Source organism: Sipha flava, unplaced genomic scaffold (genome assembly GCF_003268045.1).
Source record: "Sipha flava isolate LNK unplaced genomic scaffold, YSA_version1 77_pilon_pilon, whole genome shotgun sequence".
NCBI lineage: Eukaryota > Metazoa > Arthropoda > Insecta > Hemiptera > Aphididae > Sipha > Sipha flava.
In genome coordinates, this window is record NW_020273617.1 from 1423729 (window position 1) to 1446985 (window position 23257).

The 23257-nt window shown below is 25.3% G+C and overlaps 3 protein-coding genes across 3 annotated transcripts; 2 read left to right on the plus strand and 1 right to left on the minus strand.

Annotated features, from left to right (window-relative positions):
• Positions 1-1430: 1430 nt before the first annotated feature.
• LOC112692850 (protein FMC1 homolog) lies at positions 1431-2058 on the minus strand. Its single transcript, XM_025567664.1, has one exon. It carries the CDS (start codon positions 1839-1841, stop codon positions 1497-1499), a length of 345 nt encoding a protein of 114 aa, XP_025423449.1. The 5' UTR covers positions 1842-2058; the 3' UTR covers positions 1431-1496.
• Positions 2059-2178: 120 nt separating this feature from the next.
• LOC112692849 (endoplasmin homolog) lies at positions 2179-8497 on the plus strand. The gene is made up of 9 exons (XM_025567663.1): positions 2179-2369; positions 2453-2554; positions 3312-3472; positions 3540-3656; positions 4104-4435; positions 4517-5239; positions 5326-5731; positions 7730-8000; positions 8182-8497. Exons 1-9 carry the CDS (start codon positions 2309-2311, stop codon positions 8370-8372), a joined length of 2364 nt encoding a protein of 787 aa, XP_025423448.1. The 5' UTR covers positions 2179-2308; the 3' UTR covers positions 8373-8497.
• Positions 8498-10888: 2391 nt separating this feature from the next.
• LOC112692871 (constitutive coactivator of PPAR-gamma-like protein 1) lies at positions 10889-22948 on the plus strand. Its single transcript, XM_025567687.1, has 17 exons — positions 10889-11086; positions 12989-13229; positions 13294-13466; positions 13538-13966; positions 14053-14349; positions 17304-17510; positions 17596-17752; positions 17819-17945; positions 18013-18253; positions 20190-20493; positions 20555-20847; positions 20914-21036; positions 21102-21205; positions 21602-21685; positions 21751-21827; positions 22304-22391; positions 22456-22948. The coding sequence occupies exons 2-16, from the start codon at positions 12998-13000 to the stop codon at positions 22378-22380; spliced, it is 2925 nt and encodes a 974-aa protein (XP_025423472.1). The 5' UTR covers positions 10889-11086; positions 12989-12997; the 3' UTR covers positions 22381-22391; positions 22456-22948.
• The last annotated feature ends 309 nt before the right edge of the window (positions 22949-23257 follow it).

Sequence of the window (23257 nt, forward strand, 5' to 3'; positions counted from 1 at the left end):
GAGGATACAATGCCTTGGATTCATCATGCAGCGAGGAGGAAATGAACAACTCAGAACACCTCCTGAATGGGTATCGCAAAGGAAAGAGACTTGAGGTAGACCCAGAAAAAGATATGTTAAGCTTGAGATTTGAAAACCGGAGGGAGGTAACACATGATATGGACAGATGGCGTGAAATAGTAGTGGCGGCCAAAACTATTAAAGAGTAGTTTTGCCAAAGAAGAAGAATATTTGGTGATTAGAGAATATTTAATTAAAGAATATTAGAGTAAAGGAAACTCAATAGCATAAATAATTTATTTATGACCAACATTGAGAATTGAAAAAGGTTAGTTATTAGTTTCAAATCATTGACTTTTTCTGGAGAATACTTGGAAATTAATTACTAAAGAAACAAATAAGCATGCTAAGGATAAATAATTAAATATTGATAGAGGGAGAATTCGATTAAAAAGTAAAAGCATTGGATAGGAAAGGCTGGAGAATTGGATGTGTGATGGGATGGTCTTAATGGACGACAAACTCAAAGAAAAAAAGAAGGATAAATAAGAAATTCTATAATAATATAGGAACATTTCTATTTTACGGGACAAACTTTTTTTTTTGCAATTTTTTTTCGGAATCTTAGGTAAATCGATGTTTTAAAAATGATGGTGCAAAAAAAAATGTAAAAAATCATTAATTTGGTAATTTTAAATTTGCGTATTTTACAATATATATATATTTTTCTTTAAATAATACTTTAGGCTTATTCAGTGACCTGGTTGGGAACGCGTCAACCTAAATATAGGTAAGTGACTGGTTCGATTCTCAATTGGACGTTATCATCTTTTTAACCTATTTGCTAAATACAATTTAATTCTATTATTTCCCATAGAGACTGGCATAGGCGGACATTTGGTTGAATTTTTGGGGTGCTATAATAATTCAATGTAAAATAACCCGTAGGGGGTTTGCCCCACACCCCCTTCCCATGCTCAAGTAAAACTTATTACTATTAAAAATATAGATATGTTTAAACTGTATTAAAAAAGACACTAAATAACGTATATTTAAAAATAATTAATATTTTGTTACAAATATCTATTTTTATCAACAATGATATTCAAAATATTATTGCTTTTTATATTTTTCGATAAATCTTTTTCAATATATTGTATTGAAAGATTGCTGAACCTATCATGAACCAACAATGTATTTCTTATTTTACGATTTTCAAAAAATACGAACAGATAAAAATTGTTTTAGAAAAACAACGAAAAACATTTCTAACAAAGTTTTGATTCTGAGGGGGGGGCTATTAAAATATTTGGAAGGGAGCTAAGACTTCACTATCATTTCAAGGTACTTAACTACGTAAATTAAAAAAAAAAGGTGTTCCGTATATTAGAAATATACCAAAATATAATATAATTCATACTTCAAACAAATATAACTAAAATTGTATTTTTAATAATGTCTCTAAAAAATAAATGTCTACAAATACTGTAAATATTTCAATTAACTTTATCATCTGGTGTTGATTGAGGTAATCTAAATCCAATCATGTCTGCTGTTTCTTGAACAGTTTTCTCACGTCTTTGATGTTTATTGGTGAGCTCACGATATACACGTTGTGCTCGTATATATTGTAAATATGTATCACCAATCCATATCATCTCATTGGGTCCACGACAATATTGCGCCGAAGTTACTAAGTTGGATCGGTATTCAGACAGAATCCATTGCATCAGAGGTTTGTTGAGTAACTTACCATTAGAAGTGAAAGACCGGAGTTCACGTGCTAGTGATCGTAGGATAGTAAGAGATGATTTTCCATACATTATAACTCGTTCGGACATATACAAAAATGAAGTTACAAATCAATTTTATTTAAGGCAAAACCATAAATATCTAGTAACATTATCACTCATCAGCTTATCACGTATAACGATATATTTATTTTTTATCAGATTTTAAGTACCTAATTTTGTTTTGACCGGCATACTGTTGTTGATCGAATGACACATCACGAATTACATTTATTTACGTGTGACGTCACTAACATCATACCGTGTTTTCCTAAGGAAAAGCCACATAATAGTACAGGATTGGTCGATCCAATGTTCGTGTAGCGTTTTTATTGGTCGATGTTTATATTTATAACAGTGTGGCGGGTGTTGGTATATTACAGTTGTTCTAATATTCTTTAATGCATGTCCACTGTTCGTTCTACTTCATATAATATTCTTGATTTTTGAGCTGTTGTTTTGTCGTCAATTCATATTGACAATTTTCGTTTTAAACCGTTGGCCAACATCACGTCAGCATGATAAAACTCAAGTATTTAATACTTGTTGTTTTCAGCTTGTCGTTTTCAATAATAATTGGTAAGTTATTTTTTTTTTTCCTAAGCAATTTATTTAATTTTTTGTTGGTATAATTTTACAATGTTAATGCACTTTAAATTTAGACCGGTCTGTAGCCGAAAGTTTGGAAGGTGAAGGAGATGTATTACAAGAGTTTACAGTTTCATCGACTGTTGAAGGTGCTAGTAAAGAAGGTGCAACTACTGGTAAATTAAAATTGAATATTTACAATCTCCTATATTAATTATTATGATACTATATTATATATTATTTAAATCAAGTTCTTGCAAAGCTTACTGTGATGATCTGCATTTACATACCTATTGTTGAAATAAAAAAATATATAATAAAAAATACAAAATAAAATTAACGAGCATTTAAAACAGCCACAAACTGTTTTTTTATTAATTTATTTTAATAGTACATACTTTAAAAATAAATATTTGTTTTATTTAAAATAAGGTTAGGGTAATTTATGTTGTAAATCTGTGATTAAAATATAATGACAGTAAATAATATTGAACTAATAATTTTTAATTAAAACTATATAGTAATGTAAGTCTCATTATTATACCAAATGTTAAGCAATTAATATCTCTGTAATATTTTCAATTTTATGGACTTCTTTTATCATACTTTACATATTATTAATGTCTCCTATTTACCTATATGAATTCAAAAAATTATAAATCTAATTAATTCCCTACTTGCTAATATGGTATATAAAAAATATATGTTATTATTTGATTGGTATTTTACTTTCTTATTTTTATATTTTATAACAATATTAATTTCTTAATTAATTTCAGTTGCGACTCGTGTAGTAACTGAAAATCTTATGTTTTTAAGTAGAAAGTTTTTTATGTAATATTCAAAAAAAATTTTAATTTTACATAATGTTAAATACATTCTATGTAGGTAGCTAAATTTCAGAATTTCATTATTGTTTAAATTTTATTTTAGATGATAATGTAGTAGTAGTTGAAGAAGAACGAATAAAATTAGATGGGTTAAATGCTGCCCAATTACGAGAGTTAAAAGAACAAGCTGAAAATTTTACTTTCCAAGCTGAAGTAAATCGAATGATGAAACTGATTATCAACTCATTATATAGAAATAAAGAAGTAAATATTATATGACCTATTTATTTTATTTAATTTTAATGATAATTATTTTATATTAATTTTTTAGATTTACTTAAGAGAGCTTATTTCCAATGCTTCTGATGCTTTGGACAAAATTAGGCTATTAGCATTGTCTAATGCTAATCTTTTGGACGCAACTAATGAACTTTCAATAAGAATAAAGGTAATTAGTATATAATGTTGATTATTTTAATAACTTTGTGTTGGACAATGCTGATCGTTTATTCAATTTTAATTTATATTTTAAATTGATTTATTATTACTTTTACATAATAAGTATAAATTAATTGTTGTTTTACACAATTCATAAATTAATTTTTATTTTCTATATTCTCTTATTAATTATTTAAATATTAAAATCTGTTAATCTCAAGATGTTAATCATGCACTTTCATATTTAACTTTATATTATTTTTTTATTATTTTACATTTATATGACCATACTAACATATTAATGGTAAATTAAATTTAATAGAACTATAATTTTTTTTTTTATTGTGATCTATAAATTCAATTAACATATTAATGTCATAACTTACAATGACTTCATAATTCCTTTTATCCACATTTAATGTATTTTGACTTTTCTAATAATTATTTTATATATTAGGTAAATAAAGAATCCCAGATGTTGCATATAACAGACACGGGTATTGGTATGACTCGTGATGATCTAGTAAAAAATTTGGGTACTATAGCTAAGTCTGGTACAGCTGAATTTCTAAGTAATATAAATAACGCTGACGGTCAGGATAAAAATGTTAATGATATGATTGGACAATTTGGTGTTGGATTTTATTCTGCTTTTCTTGTTGCTGATAAAGTTTTAGTAACAACTAAACATAATGATGATAAACAATATATTTGGGAATCTGATGCTAATAGCTTTTCCATTGTCGAAGATCCTAGAGGACCAACTCTTAAGAGAGGCACACAAATAAGGTTTATTGGTTAATTAAATACCCTATTAATAACCTTTTAAATTAAATAATAATTTATATTTTTTGTAATTTGTATTTTTAGTTTACAATTGAAAAAAGAAGCTCTTGATAATTTAGAATTAGATACTCTAAAAAATTTAGTGAAAAAATACTCACAATTTATCAATTTCCCTATTTATTTGTGGTCAAGCAAAACTGAAACTGTAGAAGAACCAATTGAAGAAGAAGAAACAGAAACAGAAAAAGAAGAGAAATCAGAAGAAGATGGTGCAGTTGAAGATGCTAAAGAAGAAGAAAAACCAAAAACCAAAAAAGTTGACAAAACAGTTTGGGACTGGGAAATACTTAATGATCATAAACCTATTTGGACTCGTAAACCTGATCAAGTAGAAGAAAATGAATATACTGAATTTTATAAAGCACTGACTAAAGATACTAAAGATCCATTAACCTATACACATTTTAATGCAGAAGGTGAAGTATCATTTAAATCGTTGCTGTATGTTCCATCTGCTCAACCATCAGATACGTTTAACAAATATGGCACAGTTACTGATAACATTAAACTTTATGTTAGAAGAGTTTTTATAACCGATGAATTTACTGATTTATTGCCCAAGTATTTAAGTTTCCTTCAAGGAATAGTTGACTCTGATGATTTACCACTGAATGTATCTAGAGAAGTATTACAGCAACACAAATTGCTCAAAATTATTAGGAAAAAACTGATTCGTAAAGCTTTAGATATGCTTAAAAAATTAGATGAAGAATCATATAAAAAGTTCTGGGCTGAATACTCAACAAAGTAAGTACATTTTTATTTTTTAAATACTATAAAATAAATTTATGAATTAATAAATTTAATTTAATATTCATTTCAAAAACTTATAGCATTAAATTGGGCATAATTGAAGATCCATCCAATAGAGCTCGTCTAGCGAAATTGTTACGTTTCCAATCATCTGTTGAAGAAATTCCTACATCATTGGCAGACTATGTGAAACGTATGAATGAGAAGCAAGAACATATTTACTATATTGCTGGTTCCAGTAGAGCTGAACTCGAACGTTCCCCTTTTGTCGAGGGAATTATTCGCAAAGGATATGAAGTATTATATTTAATTGAAGCTGTAGATGAATACACATTATCAGCTATTCCAGAATTTGAAGGTAAAAAGTTCCAAAATGTGGCTAAAGAAGGTGTTACACTTGCTGAAAATAAAGAAAAGGCTGAAGAATTGAAAAAACAATTTGAACCACTAACAAAATGGCTTGGTGAACATGGTCTAAAAGATATGGTGAGTTTGATATAAAATTGATTTGATATATATCAAATTTTAAATTTTTGAACGTCTTGGTATGCAATATTTAAAAACTTATTGTTCTTTTTTATTGAGTTTGAAGTCGATTCTAGATATTTAAAAAGATTATACATTTAGATTTTGTACTCTTCTTTAATTTTTAAAGGAACTTAATTCAAACACACAATATAAGTATAAAATATAAATAATAAAGTGTATTAGTAATAATATATATATAATATAATATAATAATAAATATGGTGTTCAGGCCAATCAAATTATGTTTGAATTTGGAATTAACTAGTGGTAAGTTAGAAATAATTTTAATTGCTTAAGCATAGGTCTGATATTAAGGAAATATATTTTTCCCTAACCTAACCTTTGAGATCGGCGTTTGCTGTCATTTTGATACAGCTCTAAAATTGGAGTTTTTTTGTTAGTTGTTTGATAATAACCCGTAAACTGAGTTTTATCAACAAACGTAACTTGGTCTAAAATATAGAGCTTTAGATTCTCTATAAAATAATGTTATAAAGTAATGTCAATAGTTTTGACAAAGTATCATGGTTTAAAAATAAATTTTGAAATTAGAACCTTAAATCACCGGCTTCAAATGAATGGCAATTATGCGTTGCTAAATTACAATTATTATTGCATGTTTGTAACAAACTCGTATATTATATTAATGTTATATTATTCTTGTACTAATTAATAGTTGTTTTTACAAAATTTGTCAAATGATTTATCTGGTGTTCTTTATCATTGTTTGTCTTCTTTGTCCTCTCTTTCTGTTTCATGGTATTTTTCAATTATTTTTTCAAAATCCTTGTAAATTTCAATGATATGGCTTACTAAATTTAAATCTTCGTATTTCGAACAGTTTGTGTATGCTTGTCCCCAACAATTAAAAAAATATATATTTGAATAAGTCATGCCTAGTTTTTGGCAACTGCATGGTCCACTACATCTCTTCACACATTTACATGAAATTGTATTTAAGACAAATTGTGGAAACGTCTCTTTATTCATAGTGATTGAAAGAAGATTTTTTGAATTCTTCCATTTTCAATCTAGCAAATTTTTATAATTTCCAATCCACATATGAATTTGGTGATAATTATGCAAGGAATGTGATGTGTGGCTATTTGAGTAGGAGGTAGAAAAGCAAAATTGAAACCCTTCTTCATAAAAGATTTTGTGAAAAGCTCATATCGTAGTGTATCCAACGTGATATCTAAAGTACTTGAGTGATAGGAGACAAAAAGATAAATTGACATCTAACATATAAGATAAGCATTGGATCAGTATTTATTTAAGTATTTAATAGAAAGTAATTTTGTCAAGTTCCAGCAAAAAAATTGAGTGATATCCCTACATGATTTTTCTTCAAAAATTCATAAGGAAGAAATTCCTGTTAATCCTGGTGTAATTTTTCGAAGAATATCATACATAAAAAAATCTGATGAAAAACTCAAGAACTACTTTGAGCTTGAACAGGCTCCCTATCCTCTCAAACTATTCTAAGAAGAAGAAATGTATAAGTCTAAGATATAATTTTTTATAATTTGTTTAATCTAGTAGCTAAAGTTCATTGAAAAAATGGTTTCAATATTGTTACTCTACCTCCTAGTACTCAAGTAGTTAACACCAAATTCAAATGTGGATTGGAAATGATAAAAATCTCCTAAATTGGAGTTGAAAGACTTCTTAAAACGCTCTTCTCCCAATCACCACTAATAAAGATAATTTCTGTTACTAATTTTTTTAGTTTTAAATTTGTGCATTTCTATATATAAATTAACTAAAACATAACTGCTATTGAAAGAAATTCACATAAAATATTAATATATTTTTTATAATTGAAACTAAGGGAAAAAAAATGAAAATACCAAATAATGCATAATATTATTAATATTAAATATATAATTTATTGAGTGTATACTTATAGACAACTATATTTTATGTTTTGTTTGTTTATATTTGTTCAATATTTAGATTTCTAAGGCAGTTGTATCTGACCGTTTGGCTGAATCTCCATGTGCCCTTGTTGCTGGAATGTTTGGATGGACTGGTAACATGGAAAGATTAGCTCTATCTAATGCTCATCAAAAAGCTGATGATCCACAAAGAGAGTTTTATTTAAAACAACGGAAATCTCTTGAAATAAACCCTCGCCATCCTCTTATTAAAGATTTGTTAAGAAGAGTTCGAGATGATCCTGAAGACCCAAAGGCAAAAGAAATTGCTGTTATGTTGTTTAGAACAGGTAAATTAGGTTATAGTATTTATTTTTTCCTGTTATTAATAATTCAAAATTTTTATTTTTATATTCAATTATTATTTCAATTTATTATAAACGGTCAAACAATTTAAATTATATTGTACCAATGTATTTTTCATATAATTTTAATTTTAAAAATAATAAAATATTTATTTTTAATGTTTAGCTACATTAAGATCAGGATTTATGCTCCAAGAATCTGCAGACTTTGCTGAAAGCGTTGAAGCTTTAATGAAACAGTCATTAGGAATTCCTTTGGATGAGAAAGTAAGTTATGATGATGATGAACCTATTGCTGATCAGCAAATAGAAGAAGAAGAAGAAAAAGAAGAATCACCTGAACACGAGGAATTATAAAAAAGATAAATAATATATTTTAAAGATGGACTGTATCAGTTTATCTAATTATAAGTCTGATTTGCAACATTTTTGCATATTATTCGAATAAGTAATGTATTTATTATATCATCAATTTACCAGTAGCACTTTGTATTTTGTATGAATTTTTTTCTTATGGAGTATTGTCAAACTACATACTATATTTTGTAACATCATTAAAAAAAAAATTAAAAAAAAATCCGTAAATAAATAATTTTCTTGTGTATAATAATTTAATATGCTACATTAAGTTTATTGTACAAATTATTAATTATAAAAAATATTTATTTGTTTGATTTATTAGTATAATTGTCTCATAAATGTAATACAAATTGTTTTAAAAACTGTACATTTTTTTTAATATAATTTTTTAACTAGGAGCAAACGCAGGGAAAAAAATTGGCTGGGGAAAGGATATGAAAAAAAAAATGTAAAATATTAATAAATAGTATGCTCTATTATTTATAATATAATATATATTTTATTTTCAAGTCCCTTGTGAAATTTTGAAATAACTATTACATATGTAAGTATTTTTGTAAATCTGGTCATTTTTTATAACATTTTTTTTCTGAAATTTGAGAGCGGGGTCGAGAGATTTGCAGAGAATATTTAGTAATATCAATTAAATTTTTTTTTTTAAATTAATTTCATTAATTAACACTTTAATTTAATAAAATATTAAATTCATTTATTTTACTTCAATGATAAAAGTATATTATATTTAAGTATTGTACTTTTTAATGGGTGTTTGAATTATTTTTTATTTTAGTACATTTTATTTAGATCATTGATTATAGAATTGTTTATTTTATAATCTATACATAGGTATACACAAAATATAAAAATTTAAATGTAGTTGTACATTTTATATCATACCAAATAAATAATGAGTGACTGCTCAAAGTTAAATTTCAACAAGATAAGATTTTAAGATAAATAGACAATTATTATTTGGCTTATGATTTAATATGTTGGTATTTTAAATATACTATCATAAATTTATATTACCTAAACAACTAATAATCTTCAATACTGGCTAGTATATTATTTCATTCCTAGGAAGTGACTTAATCAACTCCTCCATCAAAAACGTAATTTCGCCATATTAATGTATTAATGTATTAATGTATTCATAAGTTCACACTATTTTCATAAAAATTAAATACAAATACTGTATTATAATTAATTTAGAAAATGTATGATACAATAAATATAAGTGAATTCAATAGGCAAACAATAGTATTCAATTATAAGCATTTAAAAATCGTTCCTACTTATGTAAATAATACAAAAAATGTTAGTACAAAAACTAAAAGTGCATGAATTGAAGAAAAGCACTTCGGGGGGAGTATTATTTTTATTTATACTTTTATATTAAAAATAAATATTTATAACTCGTGGATTATGCTAACCAACTTGTTTATCAACTAAGAAATCTCTGGGCCACATTCGCGTAAGTTTCCTTGTAGTGTTACCCAAAAGGCAGTTTGAAGATAGTTCTAAAAAATATATTATCTTAAATAATAGGATTAAAGTGATAGTTAAATTCTTCATAGAATTTTTTGTACAAAATTTTGAATGTAATTTTTCTAACAAAAGATACAAGTCAATGTGAAGTGTCATTAAAAACGTACAAAAATGCGTTAGTGATGAGCCGAAGTACTTTTAATCGAACCACTTGTATTTATTTAATGTTTGTTTTTTGGTAGCTGGATTCTGGCTTGATTAAAATATTGTATACATTGATTTTTGAGGACTGAATACTTAATTAAGTTAAATTAAAACATTAATTTTAATCTTGTATTAAATAGTATTTTTTTCACTATAACTATACTACACCATAGTAATTTTTAAAGGAGCATCTAATAATAGTCATAATCTGAAATTATCAAATATTTTCAGCATTAAAGAGTGTGAACACTTATTTATAGTTTCCTAAATGATTTATATGGAAAAAATATTCCAATCGATACTAAACCAATTTTAAAAGTATTTAATAATAAAAATTAAAAAAAAAAGCAATAACTAATAGAATAACTTAAGAAATATGGCATAATTCAACTTATGTATTTTGTTAGTTTTTTTTTATTATTGAAGGTGTGGTTCATATTTTTAGATAAAAATACGTTGTGGTTAAAAACTAAACTAAAACTTTTAGCTAGAAAGACATTTTAAAGCCTTAAAGGTTCATTTTTTTACATTATTATTTAAAAGTATCTACGGTAATTGCAAAGTATGGATATTTTATTCATAATTGGTCATTGAATATTTGTAGTTCTTTGACAACGTCTACACTCTGTATTTGTATAATATAGTAATAATTATGTAGTAACAAATTTTTATTACACAGTCTTCGAGAATGATCTATTTTGTGATTTAATAGTACCAGTGTTATCAATATTGTTTTTCTTCCACGTGTTTGGCTATATTATTATTCCCGGCGTTTGCGCGTGCGCAATTACCATTTTACTTCAATCGACAAGACATCTCTGTCCTGCACGCTAATATACATTATACTGAAAATTTTTTTTATTTGGATCGTATTTAGTTCGAATTTCATAATTTATTTTAATTTATATGTTATGTGTTTGTAAACTTGTTCGTACATTACTGTACAACATAGTTTTGTTTGTTATGGTTCCACTTATTTACTGTAATTGATTACTTGTGTTGCCAGTATAACATTGCAGGTAAACATTTTTTTTAGAATATGTATTAAGTACCGGCATATGTAGAAGCCATCTTGTGGTAACTACTGTTTTCAATTTTTTAACTAAAATATATTTTTTATTATTTATTATACACTTTTGTAAAAATAATAAATCAATTCATAGTTTATAGTCCAATTTGTTTATGTAACATCAGCAAAAATCTGAAACTACTAATCATTTACCATTATCTTATTTATAAATAAAAATATTTCACTATCAAAAAATAATTAATTTTATATTTGTAATCATTAAAGATAATATTTATATATATATATATATATATATATATATATATATATATCTTTTTTATTATTTATTATGTAAGTTATAGGTTGTAATTGATTTCTTAAAATTTGTTGAAATTATTTTTGATTTTTAAATAGTTATGCAGCTTAGCTGATGTGTTAATTTATTATAGGAATATTATATATCAATTATATAATCATTTATTTTTGTCTATAAATTTATATTAGTAACAATATCTGGTATTTATTTACTGAAGTATTAAAATTGGTTTGAAAAGTTTTTTTTCTATTTCTTTTTATGATATTGAATGATGATATTTAATTTAAATACAGTCATCAGTTGGTAAAAATATTGCCCCTTTTTTTTAAATTAATTTATTTATCCAGTATTCACCCTTATAACTATTTATTCAAATAATTTATTTTATAGTTACTTACCTAGCACATTAAATAAAATAACTCATGAACTAAGACAACATTTTTTAAGTAAAAAACTTGCAGTATACTTACAAGTATACAAACTGCAGTAAATAATCGCTGCATAATAATGACTTCAACAATCTCCTACTTCAAGAAATTGGATTCGCTGTGAGCTACAAAAACATGATATCTATTTATGTATGTACTTAATGTATGTAGTGAGCTAAATTCAATCATGGTTTTTGACGTTACTCATTACACCTATAATTACGTTTTATAGTAAAAAAAAACATAAAAAGTATATAATCGTGTAACAATTTTATTATAATATTATTGTGACTTTTTTTTTAGTTAAAAGTTTTCTATGGAGGAGGGCAAAAATAAAAAGCTTTAAGGGACATAGGTTGGACCACCCTGATTTATTCTCTTATTAAGAATTTTATTAGTAATCTTATTAATATTTTTTGTACTGATAAATTTAGGAAAATTTAATTATTAAAGGGTACTTTTCTGTTATCCCTACTACCGCGACTACTCAATTCTGTTATCTCGACTACTATAGTACTATCCAGATAGTTCCGTATTTTAATACATAATACCATTTGCCATTTATATAATAATGTTAATTATAGCGTTTTCCATCTATTTAATTAATTACACTACACATGTTTAGTAATATTACACCCCACGGGTGTACCTAGCTAATGTGCTACACTGGCGTATTAAGTGGAACATGATAACATGTTCAAATTACACTGGTCAGTCAAATGCTGTAAAAAATTTAGTTTATTATAAGTATATATTGTTTTTATTTTACTATTTCATACCTATTACCTAATTAATTTAGCATGGACGCTGTTGAAGACGTTGAGATTTAGTTCCATCAAAGTTAAAGTTTATCCATTAAATTATCAATTCATAAAGAATTATGTTAATAATGTTAATTACATATAATTTGTCTTAATATTTTATATATGTTCTACTATGATTGTGTTAAAAATATAATTTTTATCTTAAATAATTTTAGTTCTTTTGTATGTGCATAATATTTTATTTTAATTAGGTCTTAAAACCGTTAATAGTAAATTTAGATCTACATACTTTATACTTTTAGAGACTGGTATTCAAGCTATTTTTAAATCTATTTATTAAGATAAATAAAAATATAAGATTATTGAAAAATGCAAGATTAAGTTAATTGATAATTATATTTTAGTAAAAGAAAATGGGTGTTGATAAGCTTTTGGAATATCTAGACAGTGGTAAAATAGAAGGCAGCTGTGTCAATGTTAATCTTACTCAATTGGGACATACTGTATCTCAACAACTTGCTAAAAAAATGGTTATTAGAAAGGTTCATCCTAATTTAAATCAGATGCAAGTATCGAAAGCTCAATTTTGTTTATTGGTGGATGCAGAATGTTGTTTAGATCGCTTGTATGGAGGATATTATTCAGGTGAATATTTGTACTATAAATATATATTTTAATAAATTGAATATATAAATAATTTTATGTGTAGATTGGGTTTGTGGTGGTCAATGGAATCGAATGGTATCGTTTTTAACAAATTTTGTTAATAGTTTACGACAATCAAATGTTCATGTTGTTGTATTCTTCAATGGTGCTTTTGAAGAAGATCGTTTTAATGAATGGGTTCAAAAACAAGAAGAGACTCGTAATAGAGCTAATGCTGTTAGTTTGTTAAATTACCTTTTTAATCTATTTAATTTTTATTATTGATTATTAAAATTTATTGTAAATAGGTCCTAAGACATATTGCTGCCAAAGGAACACCACCACCTAAAGTATGGTGGATACCTCCTGTTTGTTTACGAACTGCTGTGAAGCTATACTTTCACCATCTAAAAATACCAGTGGTGTGCTCAGTTAAAGACCACCATTTAGAGTTTATTAGATACTGTAGACAGCATAAATTCCATGGCTTAATGGCAGATGATGCTGAATACTTAGCATTTGATCCACCTCGGTTTTTCTCAGCTCACTCACTCAAACTTACAATGCGGCAGACATTAGAAGCTAAAGAATATATTGTCTCTCAATTAATTGAAGATTTAAAACTGACCAAAGACAAATTATGTACTCTTTTATCACTTTTAGGAAATTTTGTGTTGCCCCAACATGAACTTTTTGATTACTACAAACGTTGTGGTATTAATCAAGTTATTTCTAAGGTTAACAATAAGTTTATATAAAAATTGATTACAATAACATATTGCATTATAGTCATAATTATTATTAAATGTTTTGTACAATTTAGGTTTCTGGTGAGGAGGTCGTTAAAAAAATAGTAGATTCTCTTCAAGGATTACCTCCTATTAAAAACAACTTGGATGAAATAGCAATACATATACTTGGACATAAAGATGATAAACGTGTACCAAAATTAGTTAAAAGCATACAATATTATTTAGATGGTGCCAAAGATAATATAGTTAAAAACAAAAGTAAAACCCTAGAAAAGAACAAAAACATTCATGACAAAATTGATATATTTGGACCAATAGTTGAAATAAACGATTTTAAAAAATTGGGTTCCGAAAATCTCAATACTCAGGTAAAATTTTTATTTTACTAAAAACTAAATTTAATTAGTATTATTTATGAATTTAAATTGAGTTTGTATTAAGGTGTGTTCACACTGGAAAATTGTATGTAATATTAGAGAGTTTGTATTCGCTTGTATGTAAAACCATACATATTTCTATATATATATGTTACGGGTAATGTTAACATTTGGATAATGTCGACATTATCTGGCTAAGGTCAACATTAGCCAACTGTTATTACCCGCATTGAAAATTATTAAATGTTAGCTAATGTTAACATCAACCAGATAATATGATATTAGCCAAAAACTTTTGGATAATGTCTTAACAACCATAAAAATTTAACATGCATGAGATAAAATCATTGTAAATCATTAATAATATTAAATATATTTAACATATAATAAATTAGTAATTACCATAAAATACATAATATTATTAGTATGAATTTATTTTTTATTTTTAATAATCTAACTTACTAATGATACAATATTGAATTTCATTTTATATTATAAATTATTTCTTAAAATATTATTTTAAGTACCTATAGAATTAAAACGCTAATGTTTTAACTTTTATTATTACATGGCATGCTTTCGTGACATTTTGAATTACACAAAATGCTAGATGATTTGCATTTATACATCGATATATCGATATATATTGTTCACATTATCGTTAAGATAATTGACTAACTCGGTTACAAGTCAAGAGATAAAATATTATACTCTGGAAGTCCGAAGCTTTATTATTGTATAGAATGCTAATAAAAACTATAGTCTATTTAATATACAACTTTTAACATAATCCAATATTGATTGGTTAAAGTTAACATTATCCAGATAATGTTAATAATTCCTGCTTATAAACAAAAAATTACACATTAGCCATAACAGATGGCTAATATTGACATTAGCCGGATAATGTCGACATTATCCAAATGTTAACATTACTCGTAACATATATTACATATTACCATTTTGTATGTACAGATCAAAAACTACTGTATGTCAGTTGTTCACCAAAATCCTTAAGTTTATGTCGTGTAACATTGTGTGCAATGTTTAATTTACAAGTAGCTAGTGTATGGTAACCACTTTTAGAAAAAAAGCAACAGTGGTTACTTCTCCCCTTCAAATAAAAAATTGTATTTCAAAACATTATAATGACTACAAATATAAGACATTTATTTTTAAAAATAATAATACTACTTTTAACATTATTGCATTTAACAATTAAATAATTTACCTTTTATTATTTAAGTACTCGTATTTAAAAAAGTAGGTACATTGTTACAAATCATTACTGATTCATTTTTTTTTTTACCATAAATAAAAAAAATACAATATGAGCTATCTTGTGTGTTGTCAATTCAATGGTTCTTATTTTGAAGATGAGTGGGAAGGTGTTTCAAATAATAATTTGACATTAAATTAATATTATTTATATTATTATCAAATATTCTAAGTCGAAAACATTTAATTTATTAATTAAATAAACTGGGATGAAGGTGCTTGCTATAATCGGAATAAAATACATCAACCTATGGGTATGTTTGGAACCCCCTTATATACCATGTTTTGTATGACACTGTGGTCCTCTCAAGGGGTAAACACATTTAATCCGGCTACGGTCCAATTTATATTGCAATTAGTATTTTATAATTGTGATATACATGTTATATTTAATTCTTCCATCCGCTATAATATGTTCTACATTAAGTACCTAATATATTAGATACTATTGTCCTAATTTAAGTACCTATTCTACTTTGATATAATTGTATACTTGAGTGATTGGCTTCGAGACTTGAAAATTTCATACCTAATCCTTCATATGTTGTTATTGCGTGACTTGTATTTATGTATCATAATAAATTTATAGTAAAAGTTATTTTAATATTAGTTATGTAGTCCCCATGTAATAATAATTGTAAGTGCATACATTATTTATATCTGTAACAACTACATTATTAATCTACATTGTTCATGAATTTAATATTTCTTTCTCTACACTTTTCACTCTTTTTCGCACTATTCTAAAGAACTTATTGAATATAATCATTTTTGGGTGCTTCAAAAAAAGTTCATAAAATTGTGAACAAATTAAATTTTACAGTACCTTTTGCAATAATTATCAATTTGTGGTTTTGATATGTTTATAGTATATCGTTTATAAATGTTTAATATTTGTTTCAAAAATTTACATTTTTTCTCTTATAAATATAATGTAATAATGTGGAAAGGAAGGGATAAAAAGCATTCCAATTTTATTTTGTTGGGAAAACAAGACATGATTATTAGAAAAATATTATCCCGTTTAAACCAGGTGTATGTTTACCCTAAGCTAATGCAATATTATTTAATACATTATATTAAAAAAAAAAAGCGGAAGAAAATGTGATGTAAAATTGTGGAACATATTTTGTTTTATTTGTTCAGATTTAACAATCTTCAGTAACAAGAAATAAGTAGACAATTAAAAAAATTCATAAGAATGTCTTCTATTGATTTGAAATGCTTAATAAATTTAATTGATGCAAACATTTAAAAAAAAAAAAAATATTTATTTCCATAAAACCATTCCTGTGCAAGAAAGATTAGATGTAACAACAATTTTTGACTACTGATGAATCATATCAAGTTAATTAAATCAATTAAGTTTGCAGTAACAATTTTTATTAAAATAAAATTCAGTAGAGGTAGAGTGATTAGGGCAATTTGCTGTGAATAACTGGTTTACCATACATACTAGTGGCATATTGTAATGTAATATTCCTTTTCATATTTATCAAAATACTAACTTTTGTGTGGATCCAAATGTTGAATTAACCTGTGATGAAATGCACAGTAACATTGTACACACTTAAATATTACAGTGAAATTACAGCATTATATTACACATAAATGCTCCAGTGTGTTAAGAATTATATTAATTAATTCAATATTTTTCCTTACATTAGTTGGATAATTTGTTGTTGTTTGATGATAACTCTGAATCTGGTTCTAATACATGTGTCAACACTCAAACACCTTCATCGAATCAGCTATCTCCAAATAAATCTGTTGAGTTCCAAATTCCCGAAGTTTCTGTTGATATAGTAAATACAGCATATGAACGGCATACATCTGGTCTGATGTCTACTTATTTGTATCATATTTTAACAAAAGTAAAAATTACAATTATTTATCATATTTTAACAAAAGTTGGATAGTTAAATTTATATTTTAATTATCTTATTTATTTACATTTAGGCCGAAATAAAATTACCTGTTGTCCTAGAAGATGAAATGAATCATGAAATTCCAAACATTCATTTATTTTATAGACAAGCTCGTCAAATGGTTTATGGTATTTTATTTAATCTTCATCATGCACATTATTTAGCAAAATCAAGTAACGGTCAAAAAGGTAAATTACTTATTGTATATAGTTAGTAATTAATATTATATATTATTTGATGTATACATTTTTCAGTGGAGTTGCCAATAATTCAAGTACGTGAATGGATTAGAGATAAAACTAATTTGTATAAACGATACCATTTAGTAAAAGCTGAACCTTTAGGGTGGGGAGTTCCTACTGTCCATAGACTTTGGTTTGGGTTAGTTTTAATAATTTTATTATTAATTTTTAATAAAATTTTACTTATATTTTTACATACCTTCTAGAACAACTCCAGAAGACAACATAAGACGTTTGAGGGCTTTTCTCACTTGTATGCGTTCAGATACTCCTCTTATGTACAACACAGACTATGTTCCTCAGCATACATTAATCATTGCATCTGTCCTTAGATACATTATGACTTTTACAGAAGTACCTATTCTACAAAAGTATGAACTTGATGCATTTATTATAACAGCTGTTGCACCTGAACTATCAAAAAATGAAAACACTCAGGAATTACAAGTTAGTATTATGTATACATAATTAAACCTTCAAAATATAACCTAATAATATAATATAACCCTGTAGAATTTTAAAACATATCATGTTACTTAATATAATAAATAATTAAGTCAAATTAAGTGATTGATGTTAGAATTTATAACAATAATATCAAGTTTAAGTTAGATTTGACTAACCTCTTTAACCTGTTATCAGTATCAGTGTTAGTGTTTCACTAACATTGAACTTATATTAGGAACCTCTCGTTCTAATAAAAATAGATTGTTATGACATTCCATATATTTTTCTTCAAAATAATGTACTAACATATGAAAATATTTATTTGTGGATTTTATGAATTATTAATTTCCACAGTACTGAATTTGTTAGGGTCTTGTTCAAACAATGCTAATTGTGTCTAAAAGGTTTTCATTTTTTTTTTTTTTTTCATAATATGGGCAGTAATTTCGAAAAAATATCTGCATAGTTAAGTGAGGCTGAGTCTGAGAATGATCACATGCTTCCGAAGATACTGATGCCAATTCTGACTTTGTTATTGCAAATACTACATAATATTCTACCCATACTTGTCTAACATACAATACCGCAAAACAAAACTCGAAAATATCTAATGAAGAGTCATGATTTTTATAATATACTTTGTATTTTATCAAAAAATTATTGGTATTTAATTTTTTGTTCTAGAAATTTAAATAATAATTGCTATAAATAGAGAAATATTTTCATCTTTGTTTCACTATACTAAATTCATTATAAAAATGCATAGGACCAAAAAACCATAATATTAGCCTAATGCTAACTTGATACCAATCACAATACAAAATATGGTATTAGCGATTATAGCTTAACAAAGGTTTACCTATTAGTAATAAAAACTTATTGAGATTAAATAATAATAACACAGATTTGAGAATTATTAGTAATTATTAATATTGTAAATTTTTCACGGTATATTTTTATTATTAGTTTATTTAAAACATGGTAAATGTTCATTAAAATGCAGACTTTAATTTATTTAAAGAGTTTTAAATATATTTACGTAATTGCATTATCTAATTTAACAAAAATAAATTAATAATTTCTTAAGAGTAATTCGCCTGACCATTTTATGTATTATAGTTATATATAAAAAAATCATCTGTGTTCAATAATTCTTCAATTGGACAAGAGATGAATTAATTTATTATTTTTTAATTTTAAGTAATATTTAAATATAAATCATGTCATTAAATTGATTTGTGCAACTGAACCTCATTTTTTTAAAATTATTAAAAAAAAATTTCCTACCAACTATGTTAAATTAAATTAAATTGTACGTATACTATAAACTGTGTGCTTAAAATTGTCAACTTGTATCAATTAATAATTAAAAAATAAAAATATAAAGAGGGTGATTTAAGTTATGAATAATGCTGTTAATTATAAATTGTGACTATGTGAAGGAACTTCTTTTTTCATAATATTTATTCATTATAGTATATATTTATTTGTGGATATATTCAATTGAATATGTATAATTTATACCTTAAAATATATCCTATTGTTTGGATTAAAAAAATTCTAAGGTATTGTAATTATTCTGTGTAATAAGGGTTGGCAATTTTCTCATGTATTATTCTTTGTCGTAGTTTTCTTTATAACTAAACAAAATAGCTTGTAAAAATATTAAACTTGAACAATTTTTTTTAAATATATAAATTTCTTTAAAATGTTATAGAATATTTTTCTCATCATTACATAAATATATATATTTTATTATTTACTTATGTTTATTTTTATAATTAAAATAATAAATAAATAAATAAACGTATTAACCAAACTTAATGTAAAATTTCTATTAATAATTTAACATAATTTTTATTTTAACTTGAATTTGCCAACGATTTTCCAGGTTTGGCAATATTTTCTTGCAGTATTAAATTATGTTTATTTTTAGGGTACTGTTAGTGTGAGAGGTGTACAATTAGCAACACTTCTTATGTGCGGTATTGAAACTGCTATGTTGGTCAATGATTCTTGTGGTGCACCTGTACCATGGTTAATGTCATGTCCATGGATGTATTTTGATGGAAGGTTATTCCAATATCATCTAGCTAGAGCATCAACTGCAAATAAGCTAGAAGATTTGTGTGAAAATCATTTTTCATTGACAATTAAAGTTGAAAAAATGAGACAAGCTATTTTAGAAGGATTAAATGAACACTTTCAATCAGTTCCACCATTTCAAGGGTCATTCTTGGGTACTTTATTCTAAATATATTTTTTGATTCTAAAAATTATTTTTATTTTTATTATCTATAGATACAATATTTAATCAAAGAAGAATGATTCCTCCCCAAAAAATGAGCTCTAATGTGGCTCATGCTAGTATATCATACCAGCAGCAACAAAGGCTGAGTAGATTAGTAAATCAAAATCCTAGTCAGTTTCGAGATATACAACAAAATAGTCGGCAAAGAGGGATTATGAAACAATCATCTGGTGGCCAATTAGAAGTTGCCGGAGCTGTTGTAGGTATCTGGGGTGCAAATTATAGTATGGCTGCTACTGGAAACCCTTACATGGCTCGTGGTAATATGCTACCATCTCAACATGTAAGATTTAATATTTAAATGTATTTGAACTTTAAATAAAAAATTCAATTATTAATTGATCTTTAGGTAATGCCTCCAATCGGTGGTCCAAATTCTTTATATCAACGTGATCTCATGCCAAGACCCGTATTTAATACACGGAATTGTTCAAAATCTGTTCGAGGACGTAGTAATGTTCAAAAAATACACGTAAAAGATTAATTAATAATTTTATTATTTTATTAATTATATTAATATAACTATTTGGTTTATAGAATAATAAAAAAAAGATCACTCATAATATTGTGAAAAAAGATAATATCATCAAAAAGACCCCTTCTAAAGGGCGCGGTATATCTACAATAACTCCAAACACTGGGTAACTTATTGTTAAACATACACAACATTTGTCTGTTTTGTAATTTATTTACAAAAGAAAATGTTATAAATTAGTCTATAGTATTGCTCATTAATATAAATATTCCTACAAGAATGAAAAAAAGATATAATATGTTATGAATAAAGAATCTGTATGGAATCAAAAATGACATATTTTGATGTATATTTTTTTTTTTTTATTACTAGAATTTTTAAGTATAAATGAGTTTATAAATTATATTTATGCTATTTCTGTGTACTATTATTAACCCAAGTTACAATTGTTATAATCCCATTTACCTTCAAAATCATATGGGAACTCAAATTTATCTAATTTAAAAATAGGAAATGTTGCTAATACCTTATATCTTATCATTTATTTTTGTTTTATTTTCAGTGAAACAATTTTAACTTCTAAACTTATAGAAGAATCCAAATTGTCAATATTAAATAAAGAAAATGAAGATATAAAAACAAATTGGTATGTACATTTTTTTGTATTTATTAATGAAGTATCTAATTTTTCATTAATTATTGATTTTTTAGTATTGTACAAAGCATTTTGCCTTTAGTGAATGGTAATTCATCAGTTGAAGAACAATTTAAAAATACTACTCCAAATGGTGAGAACTAATGTGTATTAGTAAATGTACTTAAATTTTTAGGTTTATATATGTATCAACTACATGATTTTTAGCTGGTAGTAACATATTATTTTATTTCATTTTTTATTTATTTTTATTTTGTTTCATTTTTTTTTATTTATTATTTTATTATATTATTTTTTTTCTAATATATAAAACTGTCATGTTTATAAGCTTTTATGATTAGGTGTATTCAAAAAATTTTCAAACTTTTTCTTGTCTTCAATAGTTGTTTACTAATTGTGAATATACTGGCATTGAAGTCATGAATTTATCCAAAACAGAAATATTTTATCCATCTTTATTCATTATTTATTATAATAATTATATAATTTATTTCATCAAATAAATATCATGTTTTATAAGTTCTAAATAAAACTGTGTATATATAAAACATCAACAAATTTTCAATGATTGATTGCTTTATATAATATTGTGTATATATTTTATTTTAGAAAATGGTGTGTCTGGTTCTTTATCAGAAAGTACATCCAAAATCATTCAAAAACCTGCGTTGGAGGTTGAAAATTGAATTATTGAAATGTAAGTAATAGAGTTATGTTATACTTTTATTAGTATAATAATATACTATTTTAAATATATTTAGAAATTTGTTCATATGGCCTTACCTTATAAGTTATCCAGAACTCAAGTTTTATTCATGTAAATACTATTGCAAACGAAAGACGTTGAAATATGTGAAGAACGATGCTAAATGTTAGTCATTTTTATTAATTTTTACATATTGTTTTTTTTTTTTTTTTTATGTAGTTTTTATTCTTTATTTTGTAAATTATTAACATTTTGTTATCTGAAGGCGCCCACGGATTAAATTACATTATCCGATTTGTGAACATCGAAAGACTGATATTTAAAGTGTTGTCACAAACATATCATTGTCTGGTAATTGTTTGTGCAGCCATGGTGATAATAATTAGTTATTAACGTTACTATATTTTTAAATCAAATGAAAAAATAATATGAATCGTTATCCTTTGACTGCTGTCCAAAAGTATTATTGTCGCGGTAATTGTTTTTAATCATATTTTTCTAATTTGTTAACCCAAATACTTTTATAATTTCTTAATACTTAATATGATTTTTAATTTCATATACAAGCATATATATATGATTGTAAATTTATAATTTCTATGTAATTTTTAACAATTTAATAATGGGCAATTTAAAATAAGGGCCGCCAAAATGAAAAATTTATATATATTATATTTTAATACATAAAAGTTTTGTGGAGGTGTATCTTGGACGATTACAATACTACTTTAACCTATATATGTGACTTATACAAATGAAAAGTTAACAATAAAAGCATTTTTTTTTTTTTTTTAATTTTAAAACTATTAATAAGCAGATATGAGATATATTATGAAATACAACATTCTTAACCTGCT